The sequence below is a fragment of the Geospiza fortis genome, unplaced genomic scaffold (assembly GCF_000277835.1).
Source record: "Geospiza fortis unplaced genomic scaffold, GeoFor_1.0 scaffold112, whole genome shotgun sequence".
Lineage (NCBI taxonomy): Eukaryota > Metazoa > Chordata > Aves > Passeriformes > Thraupidae > Geospiza > Geospiza fortis.
The window spans coordinates 4,169,045-4,186,785 of NW_005054298.1; the positions used below are offsets into that span (position 1 = coordinate 4,169,045).

At 44.7% G+C, this 17,741-nt stretch overlaps 1 protein-coding gene across 1 annotated transcript; it reads right to left on the reverse strand.

Annotated features, from left to right (window-relative positions):
* Positions 1 to 223: 223 nt before the first annotated feature.
* LOC102040696 (histamine N-methyltransferase-like) lies at positions 224 to 13,163 on the reverse strand. Its single transcript, XM_005415732.2, has 6 exons — positions 12,855 to 13,163; positions 11,614 to 11,666; positions 7,777 to 7,884; positions 4,250 to 4,380; positions 3,623 to 3,716; positions 224 to 1,429 (listed from the first exon to the last, which is right to left on the reverse strand). Exons 1-6 carry the CDS (start codon positions 12,989 to 12,991, stop codon positions 1,074 to 1,076), a joined length of 879 nt encoding a protein of 292 aa, XP_005415789.1. The 5' UTR covers positions 12,992 to 13,163; the 3' UTR covers positions 224 to 1,073.
* Positions 13,164 to 17,741: the final 4,578 nt, after the last annotated feature.

Genomic DNA, 17,741 nt, shown 5'->3' on the forward strand with positions numbered 1-17,741 from the left:
CTATGTATTGTGCCTTGTAGAGAGAAAACACTTCTGAAAACTATAAAATCATTTAGCAAAACAAATGCATCAACCACAACAGCCTCACATGGAGAAGAGGCTGAGGAGGTGAAACCCCCTTCTTGCTGAATACCTTGTAGAGTGAATAGATTTACCTGAAAAATGCCATTGAAAATGAAAAAAAGAAAAAAATGCTTCTGGAACCAGTAGTTTTGGTATCAGAGTTTATTTTTACATTTTCCTTATTACAAAGCTCACAGGCCAGGGGAAGGCTGGGACCAGAAGCATTGTGTGGTTAATTAAAAACACAAAAAAGCTCTGTGCAACTGCAGCAGCTGATTCCCAACAAAGACTCTGCATCAGGGCTCACCGCTGCAATCCACTCTCCAGGACATTTGTTACCAACCCTGTGCCTCAACCATCTTCCCTTGCTTCCCTCCTGTAGTGCCACACAACTTGTTCAGCAGATCCATCATAAAGTGAAAACACAGAAAGGGAGATCAGTGCCATTGAATGGAGGTGCCTGCAGAGGCAGGAGCAGGCAGCCACTGAACATGCAGGTGTGAGGCCACCTTCAGGAGCTGCAGGTGTGAGACCTGGAAGCCACAAGCTCAAGAAATCCCATCAAAGATCCACCCAATGGTTGGTCATTCTGAGCCTGCCAGCTGCACCAAGAAACTGCAGTTTGCTTGTTTAGTCTGCAGAGAGTTTTTAAATGAAGATGGTGGATGCACATGTAGCTCTGGATTATTCCTTAGGAATAACTATTCCTAAGGAATAATTCCTTAGGTTTCTGCAGTGCCTGAGTGGATGGTCTGAGTTATAGCTGATTACACAACATCTGTGATAAAGCACAATTTGCTGCCTAGTGAGTTGCACAGTCATAGATTAGTGCAAAATTAATCAAGTATTAAAGCTCACTTAAAACAACAGATGTCAATACTGATTTCTTAACAAGCTCCAAAAATTATTATCAGTGCTGAAGTAAATGAAGCCATTTATAAAAGATGAAAAAATACATTTCAGCTGTCAACAGTTTGTATCTCTTTGCTTTGGATCAAGAAGAGGTTAAGTCATGGCTCAACCACTATTACACCCAGGCTGTTATTGAAAAACACCTTCCCATCTCTGATTTCACTGCAGCCAGGCTTTCTCAACTCCTCCATTACCTGGTGCTTTAGCTCAGGAGGGGCAGTTTTAGCAAAGTCAAGTGTTTCTGTCAGGAAATCCAGCAAGAGCTCCCCATCTTTGTCCCCCTCACTAAAGCAGCTGGTTATGTCCATGTGGGATGGGAGCTCGTAGAGCTGGTACTTCAGCCCAGCTGAATCCAGCATCCTGGGCAAATCAGCAGAGGAAACATAGGAGCAAAGATCGTCCAGAGGGAAGGAAGGCCCATACTTCTTCCACAGCGTTTCCCAGCCACTCTTTCTTGAGAGATAAACAACCAGACAAACACTCAGAGTTCAGGAAAAACACAATTTGAAAGCAGTTTTGATTGTCTGGGTTTTTTAGCAGTTGTGTTCATTGCAAGTGGGATCTTCCCAGAGCTGGGATGTGTCCTGGGGCACAGTGGCTGCTCCCTGCAGGTTTGGGGGCTGCAGGAGTCGGTGGGCACCTACCCTGGAGCTCCAGCACCCTCCTTGAGCCTCCAGCTGAGGCCAGAGCAGATCACACTTGTGTTTCTCTTCTCCAGAGACAAATTTTAAAGCAAACCAGCTGGGTAAGTTGAAAAATCCCCACATACATCTTCATATCTTTATTTTCCCCCAGTCTGGATTTCTGATTTGGTATTTCTACTGTAAATAATTTTTAGAAGGATTACTCAGAATGACTGGACAGGATGAAAATAACTTTGAGCCTAATGAGCAGCTCTCGAAAGTTACAACAATAATTCTCCCTAGGTACTAAAACCAGTTACTCGTGGTTTTGCAGTTGCTTTATCTGCAAACAGTTATTTACAGTAAAATAAACAGTTTGGTGTTTAGAAGCGAGGTGACAATATTTTCTTTCACCCAGAAACTGAACGGGGCGAGCACTAATTGCAGGAAATGTGCTGGCGTCGGTGTGGTGTGACTCGGAGCCGAGCTATTATCCCCGACCTGAACGCAGCATTCCCGGGATGGCTCTCAGAGGCTCAGCATGTGGCTCTGCTTTTGTTTTGCAGCAGAGCCACAGCCCCTGCACGTCGGGATGGCCACCTCCACCTCTCCTGCCAGCTCCGCTCCCAGGCTGGCTTTCAATTCCCTGATGTGTTTGTGTTGGGGATGACATTGCCTTGTGTGTGAAATGAGCTTTGTTCTGATGATCTTTCAGTAACTCCTTCTCCTTCAGTGCTCATTTTAATGGCATTTCTTCCTTCCCCTCTCTATTCTCTTGTTTTCCTCAAGGTTTTCCCCTTCTTTTCCTCTCTGCTGTTCTGAGTCCTGCTCCTCTCTCCCACTTGTTTGTTGCCCCCAGCCATTTCTGCTCCATCAGAAAACACAGAGTCATCTGGCCCAGAGAGGACTTCAAATACTTTTCATGAACTCAGAACTTCAATAATTTTAATTTTGAATAGGCACACATTCTTTCCTGTAGTCACATTTTATGAATATCCAAAGGGACAGGTTAAGCAACTGGAAAAGAGCTTTAATTAACTATATTCAGGTAATCAGCAATAGTCTTGATATTGTGAACTATTCTTGTTCAGCCAAAAAAATGAACAGGTTTTTTAAAATCATTTCAAACACAAATTTCTTGTTGTAAACTGCTTGAAAACACCTCAAACCAGCATCATTTGGGGAAAAAAAGTAGTTGAATACATTCAGGTCAGAAGTGTCACTTCATAGTGGATCCTTCATGAACAAAATAAAAGGAACTTCATCATGTTTGCAGAGGTGGCCAAATTCAATGAGAAATTAAGCTTAAACCTCTGAACAAATAATGCTTCACATGGCTTTCAGAGTTGCTAGATGTGACTGTTTACACAGCTGAAATTTCCATAGCTTTTGAGGCAAATTAAAGGCTTTCTAGAGTCAAATTAGACTCCACCACTGCACGGTCTCTGGCATACCTTGCCCACAGTATTAAAAGGTTGTCGTTTACTCTGCTCCAACATTTTCCTGCTGGATTGACCACAGAGCATCTCTGCAAGATCTGAAACTGCCTGAGAACGCTGTTTGGTACCCAAAATGATGATATTAAGGAAATGGGCAGTTTGAAAAGAAAATGAACCATATGTGCTCCAACACCTGCTGTATGGCACTTCTGAGCCCCCCGCAGCCGTTTGCTTAATGCCACAGTCTCTGGGAGACAGAAAATGCAGTGCCCAGCCTGGAAAGCCTTTTCCAGCACACAGCAGAGCCTGAAGGGGCTCCTGTGAGTGGGAGCTGCAGGATGGAGCCTCTCCTGCTGCAGGGCCCCTGCTGCCATCCATCACTGGGCAGGCTGCAGGATGGGAAGGGCAGTGAAGGGTGTTTTGTGCCCATGATGTGGGGGTTTGGCTCATAAATCCACACAGACACAGACAGTGGGCAGGTTGCAGGGGATGTCTGCTCGCCTCTGTGGCCTGTGCTACACACAGGAACCCCAAAGGTCCTCAGAGCCCTCTCCTGCCTGAGCAGGGCTGGGGAGCAGCTCTCACCTGACACCAGGATGATGAGGAGCCTCGCCTGTGAGTCCAGGAGGCTGTGGAAATACCGGATGGTTGCTGGGATATCTTTCACATAGTAGAGCATCTGGAAAAAGCAGAGGTGCTTAGAGACATGCAGTGCCATCCTGGTGACTGCTATAACCATGATAAAAGGAACCAAATGGGGGCAATCCTGGCAGAAAAGAAGGGTCAATGAGGCACCTTAGGAAGGTGTGGGCAGTGGGCTCCCACTGCAGGCTCAGGGCTGTCATGGCCTGCCTGCTCTCTGGCACTGCCAGGTCTGAGCTCATGTTATTCATCAACCTGAGAGGAAGAGATATGCCTTTCTTCAGTGAAGGCTTTGGAAATACAAAGGCAATTTCATGGAGAGGACAAGGAGCTTTTGAAGACACCAGCTAAAATGTATTCTTAGCTGAGTGCCACCCACAGCCTGGTTAATAGGACTACCGTGCTCAAAGCTGCTTTTCATTTTTGCAGTTCATTTATGCCAAAGCACTTCAAATTACTGGGAAGTAAACTCACCTTTCTTCCCCTACAAGTGGATAATGAGGTCACATACTTCATGCACACTTTTAACAGCTGAGTCTTTGGCAGCATTTACTTTGCAGAGACTCTTACCTGGATCATGTGAATGAAGTCCCATTTTTTAGTCTTCTTTTCTGCATTCATTCGACTTTCATATTCATTAGCTGTCTCCTTGTGCCAGGTAAACTTTATGTTCTCGAGGTTTGATGCCTGAGCCACACGCTCTGAAACAGAGGAGAAGGCAGGGCAGAGTTATCTCAGTTGCAAATATGGGGCTGACTTCCACTCAGAGCTTTAATACATCCAAAAGCCCTATTGAGGTAGAGAGTTTTGGTACCAGTTTAACACAGCAGTGGAATATCTTAAAGTTTTAGCCCATATGTGAGGAGAAGGCTGTAGAGGGATTTACAGGACAAAATCTTAAGAGAGTCTGTTGCTTTTCCCTTTGCTCCCTCATTTGGGCTCTTCTGGTGTTTACCTGAGCTAAAAAAAAAAAAAGGGAAGAAATTCCCCATGACTGGCTCGAGCTGAATTAAAAGATGTTGATTGGGATGAATTGTTATGAGGCCACCAGCAGCACATTTCATGGGGAATAGAAGGATTGATGGCCTCAGCACTTATGTGGGAGCCACACAAAACCCACATGGCTGAGCAGGAGCCAGGCCATGGTGGAGGATTTTCCCCAGATGAAAACAGGTGCTCAAGGATGGATCAAAGCAGGGGTTTCTTGAGAAGAGAAGCACAATTAAAAGTTTGAGAAGGGCAGAAAAAGCAATGTATTCTTCTAAATTTGTGTAACTGGGATGGCAGGAGAGGGAAGGAGCATTGTTCCAAAAGCAAAGACCCATCTCTTGACATTCAGTGGCTTCTGTGTTGAAACAACTTTTCAGGAGCCCACAGTTCTGAGCAGCTGCTTCAGGCAAAAGGGATGACAGTGTTTTAAAGCAAAGAGCTTTAAGGAGTGACACATGGAGTGTCTTCAGACCTCAATACAATGCACATCAGCAGCTGAGGAAAACAGAAATTTGGAGAAGTGGATTCAAACAATAAGTGACACTGAGGGCCTGGCTCATCACTGCATTCCCTTTGTTTTTATGGGAGCAAAAGTGAGAGGTAATTTCATAATGTAGGGAATACTAATGTCCATCTGCTGGCATATGGAGCTCCTCTCACTGTGCTGCTGCTCAGCACTGCTCCAGGCCAAAGCAGCCCCTGATTCAGTTCCTGTGCTTCACTGGAGTTAGCATCAATTTAAAACTTACATGGCCCAAAGGCAGGCTGAGCCTTAGCTACAGAACACATGTTCAGAACAGCACAGTTTGCTAAGACCAGTGCCTTTACAGCACTAATGACAATGTTCCTCCCTTTGGGCTCTGATTTGGACACGTCCCCGTCAGGCAGATGAGAAATGCTCCATCAGTGCTTATCTCCTCTCTTCTGTGCCTGGAAATGGGCCACCCCTTTCAGATGCTGCCACTGTTACTCTGTTAGCTTCCATTTATCAGCCACTGGCCCCAGCACTGGCAGTTCAGATTTGATTTGCTGCTCTAAGCTCAGGAGCAGCTCTTATCCCCTCACCAATAACCCAGGGCAATCTGGTTCAGTTTAGTTGTGGGTCTGCCTGCAAGGAGGAGCTGGGAAGAAAACTGAGCTGCTTTCCAGGCTGGGCCTTCAAAATCCAAACTCTAGAAATGCAAATTCATTACGGGATTGTGGGGAATTTCTGCCTAAATATTCACCTGGATCCATTATGGAAAGTTTTCCTTCCTTTTCCCCTGGCTCACCCCAGATCCTTTTCCCAGCCAGAAGCTGTTGTGTTCCTGATGGGAGCCATCAGAACTGGGCTGCTGCAGCTGTGCACTAGGCATGCAGCTCAGCTGTGGGGCCACCAACACTCCAACCATGGCCACCAACACTCCAACCATGGCCACCAAGGGGTTCCACCAGGAGTGAGGGAAAGGCACAGCCTTTTTGAGGAAAGCCTCCATCACATGCCACAGCCTAAGAGAAACCTGCGTTTGTCATCTCTGCACATCCCAGCAAGGAGTTTCTCTCGTGAGCTTGGCTTCTCCTTCCCATGGAGAAAGCATTTGGTGAGGCAGAAAACACTGAATCCTGAATCCTCAGAGGTGCAGATAATGTTTCTAATTCTCTACAGAAAATCTTAGGCCTCAGAAACCTAATTAATGGTAGCTACTGGGGACATGATTAATTACCAAATAAGAGAGTTGAAAGAAAGAAATTCAGATTAATATTTAATTTCTAGTTTAGCATAAAACTTAAAATAAGGACAACATTTTATATTTTCTTTAACTTTCTTCTGGAAAGAAACTCACTGCAGTAGGATGGGACTGCCAGTTAATTGGTGGTGGATGGTGGGACCACTGGGAAGATTCAGAGCAAATCCAGTCCAGTGTAGCCCAGACAGGACAGAAATTCCTTGTTCAAGTGCACAAACAGAGAAGATGCTGTGTTGCCCCACCATTTCAGCCTGCAGCAACATAGGAGCACCAGGGATTTTGCACAAGGCATCTTTTAAAAGATCAGGTCTGTGTTAAATTGAGAAATATCTTAAAAAAAATAGGTTTTTCCTGGGAGCCTTTGGTGCTTCCAGTGATTCTGAGCCACCTCACTGCAGGGAGAAAGGGATTGCTGCTTTTTTTTTTTTTCCTTTGACTTCCACAAGCTGATTCACACTAGGAATGTTTCATTTTTAAGGACTCAAGCAAGAGCAAGACTGGAGATTTACAGTGTGGTTTCACAGCCTGGTATTTACCATGGTTTGGAGCATTTCCAGCAAGACACTCAGCTGATGGGGTCCATTCCTTGCTGCCACATCCATTCAGGATGGCTCTCTGGCCAGGTGAGCTCAGGGCTGGTGTCACCTCCCTCAACACCACCTGGAGGTGAATCCTGGTGGGCTCTAATCCAGTGATAATCCAACCCTGCGTTGCTGTTCAATGCTCACTTTGTAGGGCAATTTAATCAAAGTACCCTCATTAACACTCAGTCCTCCTCGGAAAATGTTCCATTTCCCTCCATGAATGCTGCTTAGACCTTTGGGCTGGGGGAAGGAAAGAAGCTCTGAGCCCCAGAGCACACGGCAAAAGCCTTTCCTATCACTCCTGCTTTCCTTCCTGTGTTTTCTGATTCAAAGCCTGGTTACTAATTTAGTGCCCCACTGTGAGCTTTAGGTATTTCTTGGAAACGATTTCTAAGATGTGAGAGAATCACCATGAGACACTAAAATTTTCCCTTTGATGCTGAGGAAGGATCCTGATTCAACACAAGCTGAAGTGGAAAAACTTTCTGAAATGCTGGGATGTCACTCCATTCCCATACAATCACCTATCACTTCCCACCTTGTTTAGCTTTTAAAGTCTATCTAGCCAAGCATTTGCCATTCAGAGATCTTTGCAGCATGAGAGACTAAGATTTAAATGAGAGTGAACATTGTTGAGAAGCAATGATTGCAAAAAAGCATGAAATTTTGAATTTTTTAACTTTTAAGAGACACTTCTGACAAGAAGGCATTTGAACATAGGGTCATCCACCTTTCAGCACTTTTTAATGCATGTAAAATAATTAATGCAAATTTAATATATTTAATGTAAAAATACCTTTGTACTTGGAGATTTGGTCAGCACTTGGATCAATCACATCATTGTTGATGGTGACCCCAGGATACCTGGCTCGTATTTTTGAGAGGATCTGCAAGTCCATCTCACCTAAAGAAGCAGGAGACACAAAACAGAGAAGGAAAACAAAGCTCAGGCAAAGGAAATCTCCACCACCATCACACCCCCAGCTTGGCAGACTGATTTCTGCCATTTATGTACGGGTGCACCACAAAGGTCCAAGCAGCTGCTTTGTATTCTCAGAAGGTTGCAACTGAAGATTGAGCTCTAGGATTTGAGAAAAATGTAAATATCAGTTCCAACTCTCTTCATTTCTCCCCTCTGACTGGCACCACCAGGGCCAAGGGAAACCCTGACACAGTCACTCTTAACCTCTCTTTTTTTCTGGACACAGTCTAAGCTCAAGAAGGAGATCCTACACAACTCTCATGGTGCCGGTTCTGATGGCTCCAGTAAACTCGGCAGGATTTCTTAGGAGTCAGTAGGAGCATTTTTAGCCAGGCACCTCACTGGTTACAAGGTCATGTGGAGGAGGGAAAGGGAATATGTGTTTACACTGGGATCAGAGACAATACTCATATCTGTTCGTCTTCAGTGTGCTGTGACTTTTCCCAAAAGAATGATGAATGGAGCACATACCATTTGTGTTTAGCTAACCCTTGTTTACAGAATACCCCAGAGATTCCTGTGTTTCATGTTTCTGTTGAGGAAGAGTTCTCTCTAAACACTGCCCAGGCCAGCTGTAATTGTTTTATTGATGGATGTACTGGTAGATCCAAGATTTCAGAATTTAAAAATAGCTCCATCATTCTCAGCCATCTCACCCCATCTGCAGTGGAGGAAACTCAGGGGGATGATATTTCTGACTGAGGCATGAGTCCAGGGACAATATCCAGCTGGCTTGCTCGACTTTCTCCAACCTCTGCTTATTGTGCTTGGATAGATTTTAGGTGGAAAAAATAACAGCAGAATAAATTAAGGTAAGAAAGAGTTAAACAGAGGGTAACTACAGTGAATAATAGATCCAGGGGTCGCATTACAAGTAAATATCTAGCTTTGCCCTGGAAGATTTACTTGTGCTTGCACAAAACTCCATGCTATAAAATTCCCTACAAATGAACAAAGTTGTGCATTGAATGCAAGGCCACCCTGATGGCCAGACAGGCCCTTGCTGAGGGGCTGTGGAAGGAGGAGCTGCACAGCCTCTGCCCACCCTCATCATTTTCAGAGCCATGGACTCCCATCACTTCAGCATCAGCTCCATCGTGCAGAATATTTGAGGAACAAAAGGAAAACACTGGGCACTAAATTGCTCGTTAGTGCCCAGGGGACATAACACACAAAGTGAGGAAGAGTTGCATTTTCTCAGACGTATGTGTCTTTCTTAAAGCAACCAGCAACACCAACAATCACATGGCATCTATGGAAGCACGTTCTTTGTGGGAGGGAAATTGAATTTCTGAGGCAGCAGAAAGAGCTGCAGCTTTGCTATCGCTGCAAGCCCTGTACTCTGTAGTCTGCCATGGTAAAATTTGGGAACACAGAATTTGAAATTAACTACTACAACAGTTTGATTTTTGGCTGCTTTACCAACTTCCCATAAAATGATTAGTCCTTTGAAAAGGCTGTGCAGGTCCTGATTTAAAAAAAATAATTGAATTTTGTATTTCCATATGCAGATAGGTTAAAATATTCCCCTCTGCTAGTGTGTGGCCAAATCACCCTTGTACTGCTTTTAACCAAAAAACACACCCCTTTGATTCATAATTTAATCCACAGCCTTAAATGACTTCACTTTTAGCTCTTTTATATGCAAACAAGTGTCCCGAGGCATTTTACACTCAGATCGGTGGCAGCTTGCATTATCAACAATTTGGCAATTAGGCTATCCGAATTATTTAAACTCTCCAACACAATTACCTTTTAAAGGCTACCACTATGTTCGCCATTAAGTTTCTAATTAAACATTTTACGTAACGGGATAGTTTATAGCCCAGTTGCTACTTTATAGCAGCGCTGATGACTTTGATGGTTTTTAAAGGTACAGAGAGCGGCGCGCTGGAGTGTGAACTTAATAAGGCAGTGGTGCTCGGGTGGCTGGAATGGGATGGGATCTAATGGGATGGGATCTAATGGATGGGATGCTGCATTAATGGGTTCTTGTCTCCCGAGGTGGGAAAGCAGAGAGGAAATGCTTTTTTTCTGTGCCTCGTCCCTGCGAAGAGCAGGGGCGGTGGGGTCGGGGCAGCAGCTCCATCACTGCCCTCCCGCAGCAGCCAGGATGGGCTGTAAGGGGGATCTGGGCATCGGCTCCCTCCTGGCCTCACAACGGCCGTGCTGAGAACAAACCAGTGATCTGGGGATTTGGGGATCACAAAGTGAGCTTTGCCTACCCATTATTGATTGATGGCAACCTGGACTGTCCCTAGCCAGGATGAAGAACTGCACTGTGTTCTCTTTCTTTCTTTCTCTCTCTCTCTCTCGATTTCATTCTCTCTTTCTCTGTATTTCTATTTCAGTCTCTCTCTCTATTTCTATTTCATTCTCTCTCTCTCTCTTTATTTCTATTTCATTCTCTCTCTCTATTTCTATTTCATTCTTTCTCTATTTCATTCTCTCTATTTCATTCTCTCTATTTCATTCTCTCTCTCTCTTTCTATTTCATTCTCTCTATTTCTATTTCATTCTCTCTTTCTCTCTATTTCTCTCTCTCTCTCTTTCTCTCTTTCTATTTCTTTCTCTCTCTTTCTTTCTCTCTATTTCTATTTCTTTCTTTCTTTCTATTTCTTTTTCTTTCTTTCTTTCTTTCTTTCTTTCTTTCTTTCTCTCTTTCTTTCTCTCTTTCTTTCTCTCTCTCTCTCTCTCTCTCTTTCTCCCTTTCTTTCTCTCTTTTCTTTCTTTTTTTTTCCAGAGGAATGCTTTCCTTTGGAGAGCAATGTTCCTGCTCTGTCACACTGTCTGTTTTATAGCTAATGCCAACCATTTACATACAATTACTTTCCATTTACATACAATTACTTTATGGAGGAGACACTAACAAAACTGAGGTTAGTCTTTGGTGATGGTATGACTACAGCATTTAAACTAGATTTAACTGTTCATATAAAATTTAAGTGTGGTGACTTAATGGACAGAGAAGGAAACATAGGTTTTAATTATGGGGCCACTTAAGCAAGAACTTAATGACAAGAAGCCACTTGATCTTACTGGTATTGTTTTTCCATTCGGTGAATGTCAGGCTTCTTGTTTGTGATTTCTTCTGGAGTTCATGCTCAGCTCCACTGTTTTGGGGGTCAGTAGCTGCAGGAGGAGCTTGTACACTGATGGTGGTCAGCAAATACAGCCAAAGCAGAGCTCAGCCACAGCTCTTACATAGCAGTGATGGGAGTTATCACCTCAATAAAGGTACAGGGGGAATATTGTAATGCAGGTAAAAATGCAATATTCTGAGGAATCTAAGACATTATTTTGTTTGGGGTTTGGGTGGGGGGTTTTGCTGCTTTTGTCTTGTTTTGTCTTGTTTTGGTTTTGTATAGAAACCCTGTGGAGCAGTTAAAGCTTCTCTCTGCCTTTGAGGAGTGATGGTGTAGAAGGAGAAGATTTTGTGGAGGACACAGAGGAATCAGAGTGGGGAGGCACAAGCTGTTTTCAGATGATGTGGTCACACACCAACTAACACCACCTGTTCCCTGGAGCTGACTTATCAAGGAAAGACTTATTTCCCATTCTGCTCCTTTTGCAACTTTTAGTCCTCTATTCTTAAAAAAAAAGGAAAAAGAAAAAGAGAAAAAACATGTCAATATTGAAGTCCATACATACCTGCTCCACCACCAACACTTAGAACATTGATTGTAGACTTCCCATTTCCAATACTGAAAAACATTATTTATACATTTTTTATACAATTTAGGAATTTTAAGAGAGCTAAAGTAGAGAGGGTTCCATGCATGATGTGAGACACTGGAGATCCTATTAAGACTGAAATTTGCAGGGCAAAACCCAAATGTAATGTGTGTGTACACAGGCATGCCTGCGAGTGGGTAGGAGGGATCAGATTCACAACTCTTCCCCTTTGGACATTCATGCTTTCCAAATGTTTTGGCAATTTGTAGAGGTGGCATTTTGCTTTTATTATGAGGGAATACAAGCAGAAGCAAGTGCAGGGCTTGTCTGTGTCTGTGCCCTGAGGATCAGAGCCCTCTGGGTCTGGACCAGCAGCTTAAAAATTACTTGTAGAGCTTTTGCATTATGCAAGATGGGGAGGGAGAGGGGAGAGTGCAATGCTTCTAAAATCCCTGAGTGAGGCTTTGGCAGAGCCATGAAGCCCTGAGCCCTGAGAAGAGCCTCCCCAGAGCCAGGATTTGATGCTGGCCAGCCTGCAAAGTGAGGGGTCCAGCAAAGGACGCACACTGGCAGGCAAAGCAGGAGCACAATCCAGCCATCCTAGAGAAACCCTATATATTACCTGAAAAGCTTGCTTTTAAAAAAGCTGCTTTCCATCAAGCTTGATGCTGGAATGTAGTATCTGTTAGAACATTTCAGAGCTGATTCAGGGCCAGCTGTTTTTGTGTGCAAGGAAACAATGCAGCCTTATCTCCTCCTGGCAAGGCAGCCTCCTGTGACCGTGTTCACAGGGGTCTGAGGATGAGGGAAGAGATGAGGGTCTGACTCCATGTTTCAGAAGGCTGATTCATTATTTTATTATATATAATATATTAAAACTATACTAAAAGAATAGAAGAAAGGATTTCATCACAAGGCTAGCTAAGAATAGAAAAAGAAAGAATGATAACAAAGGCAATCATTGTTTACATTTTGTTCCTGAGCCATCTCAGCTTCTCAGGAGAAAAAATCCTAAAAAAAAGGATTTTTCAGCAGACATGTCTGTGACAGCCTCCATTCCGAAGAGCCAACATCCAGAGCCGTGTGTGCAAATTGAATGTATCAGAGGCCAGCAGACAGGGCAGGGAGCAGCAATCTGCCTCTCCCAGGCAGCCCCCCGAGGCCAGCACCCCCTGGGACCGTGGCCCTGGCTGTCCCTCAGGCCAGGGTGGGGTTACCTGGCTATGACATCAGGCAGGTGCCTCTCCACGAACTCCTGCATGCTCTGGTGCTCCGTGGACCTCTCCAGGAAGACGCGGAAGGACTGGACGTATCTGTCAAGGTCTGCCAGCAAACTCCTCATGGGTGAAGCCATGCTGGGAGGCTGCAGGAGGGGACAGGCCGCTCCCTGCAGCTCTTCTCTCTGGGCTAGAGAAGGAATGAAAAGTGCTGGAGGGGAAAATCCAGCCTGCACCTGGACTTTGCTCCGCGTTCCCAGCCCCGCCGCTGCCTCAGAGTGTTGCACAACCTTGCAACAGAAACTGCAAATGGGGTCCAAGCAGCAAAGGGTAATTTATCATCTTTAATCTGTGCAGAGCAAGTGCCAGCATTTTTTAACTGTGCTGACACAGGACTCTGTTTAAACACAGTAAAAGGGTCTTTAGATGGTTCTTAAATACAAAAAAAAAAAAAAAAAAAAAAAATCCTCTATTTTGTGAAGGCATGGAGAGGCTCCAAGGGCTGGCTCTGGATTAGAAGAAAGTGCAACACTCATCTCCAGAGACGCTGGCAGATGTCTATCTGTTTTTTTAATCTTTTGATGTTCTTAAATGGAATGCTGATGGTGGGGTGAAAACAATAAAAACCTTATAAATGCACTTTATTTTTCTAGTTCTTCTGAAGATAATGGTACAATTCCCATGGGTTGAGTAGCTAATTCACCAAAGCCACCCGAGTTACTGGAACAGATGTGCTAAACCAGGCTCACAGGCAATCAGGAGTGGGGAAGGCAAGTGGGGAAGTGTCAGACTGTACCTTGAAAAGTGCACAAAGACGTCTTTATCCTCTCTTAAACTGCCGTTTAGGTCCATCACATCTTGTCCTACCTGGCAAGGAGAAAGGGAACCCTCTCCCTCCTCAGGGGCCCCATGCTGAAGGATGCACTGCATTTCCTCAGCATCTCTTACCACCCCCTCTGGCTTTCCTGCAGAGGTTACATCCCAGCCACCTCTTGCTATTTTTACAGTTCCCTTTGGACTGTCTCCAGCCAAACCCCATTGGTGCTGAAGTGCAGCACAAAACCCTCCCAGCCATTGTTTTTCCTGGCTCCCAGCACAGCCGGCATGATTTCCCTGGCTCCACTGAGACCCTGCACCCGCTGCCTTCACTCACCAGCATGACTGGAATTCAGATCAGGGGCTTTTCCCAGACTGCTCCTCTGGTCCCTTTGAATTAAAAATCTGGCCTCTGCTGTGCTCAAGTCCATCCCAGCTGCACATCAAATAACACAAATAATCTCGTCCCTCCTTCAAACCATAAACAGAAACAAAAGGAACAAACTTGGGTCCATATTTGCCATTGCCTCCCTTTCTGGCAGTGAACTTCTGACAAATTTTCTGACTGTGCAACCAGTTTTCCACCCACCTGTCTCATCAAGGCCGCATCTTCCTCACTTGTTTATGAGAATGGTGCCATCTCCTTCTCCCCAGAAGAAAGACGGGCTTGGAACAATTTCTTCCTGATAGATCCACATTGCCTGACCATCATCTTATTCTCTTTCTGCTGCAGGGAGGATGATTTCTAGGAACTATTTCTAGGGACAGCCATCATGCTGAGCAGCTGCCCAGATCCCTCTCCTGCCCCTTTCCAATGACAGCATCAGCTGCTTGGCTTGGCCCATTTCCCTCCCCTGCCTGTGACAAAGGTAACATCCAAGTCATGACACGTTTTGGTTTTGCAGCCCATGGGCCAAATCTCCTCAGATCCCAAAGGCTCCTGCAGGAAGGGGCATGGTGAAGCTTGGTGACAATTCACCTGCTCCAGCCAGTGCTGCTACCAGAGCTATTAGCAAAGGCTGAGAATTCATAATCAATTAGCAATGCCTGATAATTGCTCTCCTTGGGGCAGTCCCAAAGACCAGTGGTGACCTCTGGAGCAGGTCCCAAGGTTGATTTTCCACCCATACTACCTCCAAGGCAGACTGGCTTTGGTACACTCCCTGTTCCCCACCTTCTCAGACAGCAAGGATACTTTCAAGTGAAAAAATAGCAAAATTGAGCATTTCAGAGAGCACTAATGAAAAACAAGCTGGTACAACACTGGTAACAAGTAGATGGGACAGCTTTAAAAACTTTGTCAGCCTCTGACTGACAACCCCTCCTTGACCCAGATGAGCAGCACTCAAACATCCAACAACATCTGAATTAACCTGGGGAATCCAAGTGGAAATTTTTCCAGAGATGGTAAAGAAGGAAACTCCTGGATGTACTTTGGATGAGAATTACTCATTGCTAACCCACCCTGAAAACATAATTGTGTATTCAGTGTTTACCCATTCCTTTGTTATGCCTGACTCCTTGCTTTTTATTTTAAGTGCATAAGGAAGCTTTGCTGTTTGCCACTAATATATTTTTACTACCTTCAATCTTGGAAAAAAAAAAAGTTTTGCAGTTTATAAGAGGATATTTAGATAGTTGACCCTTTTTTCTGTTCCTCCCTCTACTTCCCGTGATTTAATTTGCCAACATCCCCTGCTCAGCAGTCTCTAATGAGCAGCCGGGATTCATTTTCATGTTGGGTGCAGTTCAAGGAATTTGTCTCATTTCTTTCATTACTCTTTTGGCTGTTGGAATTTGCCCCATTTATTTCATTCTGTGGTTTTTTTTGCTGTTTGAATTGAGGCCAGTTAACTTTAAAAATGTGTAAAGAGAAAGAAGGAAAGGACTTCTCTTTTAACTTCTCTTTAACTTTTTAATTCAGAAAACAGGACTGGTTTCTGAATCAGGCTGATAGAAACTTGTAAGTTAATAATATTCACTCGGGCTTGTTCGCTTCAGTGACAATCCAAATTTACCCGTGGCTCCCTAGAAAGACTGAGGAGTTTTGAAAGCGGACACTGTTTATGCTGCAGTTACTTGATCCGTCCCTGCTTTGTGCCAGCAGAGTGAAACCTGCTTTAAACTCGCCATGAAACCCTTTAGACCCTCCCCGTGAAGGCAGCAAACCAAGTGAGCTTGGGTTTACCAGCGCAGGAGTCCATGTGCTGTGTGCTGCCTCATATGGCAGCAGCTGCTGAGGATGGAGCAGACAGAGTTAGATCCTCCAGCTGCCTGGAGAGGCAGGGGACAGCTCCAGCCCTGCCACATCCATGTCCACTCTCCATGTGTTCCCCAGCAGCTCTCCCCCAGGACACACCTGGCACGGCCACCCTGCCCTGGGAACATCCAGACACGGAGCTCTACCCCTGTGTTAACTACAGCAGGGGTGGCAAATGAAGCCCTGCCAGTGGAAAATAGAAAACACAGCTCCTGACAAATTGGAAATAATTGTCTCAGTGTGCGGCATGGGGTGATGGGCAGCATCATTTGCAGCTTGCCTATAGAACCCTTCCATTAGAGAAAACTTTGCTTTTTTAGCTGGTTTTCTTGCCAGCAGATATTCTTCTTATCCCTTACTTTGCAGAGCTTAAGCATTTTCCAAGTTGTGTGCACCCTCTGCAGCCCTATCAGGAGCAGTTTTATCCCAAGGAACATAAGTATGGATAAAACCACTGACCCGTGTCTGCTATCACATTGTGATTTGATGTTCAGGGCACCACACATTTGCCCCATTTTTTGCTTTGTTTCTCCATGTTTAGCAAGAAGGAATTTTTTTTTAAGTTAAATGAAGAAGTTTTCCTTCTGGAGTTAGATAGAGAAATGAACTGTTCAAGGAGAAATGAGCTGTTCACATGATAAAAGTCACATAAAATAATACCAGTAATATTAATAATGATGCTTTCAAAGGCACAGTTACAGGGGGAATGGCTGCAGTTTGACATTTAGCTGAGAGTTTACTCAAATGAAGATTTCATATCAACAGTTAAAATTGTTCAGCCAGAACGACGACTGTGTGCGAAGGCAACACCCACTGCAATTTTTTCTCTCTATGTTCACAGCACCATTTCCTCTCCAGTTTGAGGGAATGAGATACAAAGCCCTTTATCAAAGACCTCACCAGGAGCAGCAATGCCACAGTGTTTTAATACCTACGATATTTTATGGTTCTGTTTCAAAGAGTGATGCCAAATCCACACAGGCAGAATGGGGAGACCAGCAACAGTTTTGCCCTTTGGAATCAACAATCATGACTTGCTTGCCCATGGCAGGGGAGCTTAGGACCAGGTGGTCTTTCAGGTCCTTTTGAACCCCTTTTCTGTGGTTCTCTAATTCTATGACGTTATTTTCAAGGGGTGTTTTGAGGAAAATGAAACTCCAAGTACCCCATCAGCCACAAAGCAAGCCAGCTTCTACTGGCCTGCAGTGTCCCAGCAAATGTCCCTTCTGCAGCCACCCTGTCCTGGCTCTGTACTGGTGATAAGCACTGCTGTTCAAACATAGCTGGGCAGCAACATCACTGGTGTTTGGTTTTCTGTGCAGTTCTGGAAATCCGTATTAATTGGTATCACCAAAGCTGTGCAAGCTGGTCTAAAGAAAATAAACTCAATGCATCTGGCCCACACTTTTTCCCCTCTGCAGAGCATTAAGTATGGGTTTTCCAAATGCCAGTTGCCATTTAATATGAAAGCCCAAGTTTAGAGAGCCAAAAGTAAAGATTATATGCATCTGGTGCTTTTAAGTGCCTTATGAAAATAAAAGATGCTGCTGGTAATTTGCTTATTTAATTTCCCCTGGGGACTCATTGTGTGAGCTTTAAGCAAAATCCCAGCCACTTCAGTGTGATGTGTGCTGAGTGCTGCCTGGAGCAGGGACACCGGGGATTTGGGGATGCTGCACCACTGCCTAGCCCAGTGCCCAGGGCAGGGCCCTGCTGAGCCAGAGGCTGTGAACCAGCAGAGAAGGACCAGGGCCAGGATGGAGCATCATTCTGTAAAGTGACACCCTGCAGAGGAGCTGGCTGCGCACAGA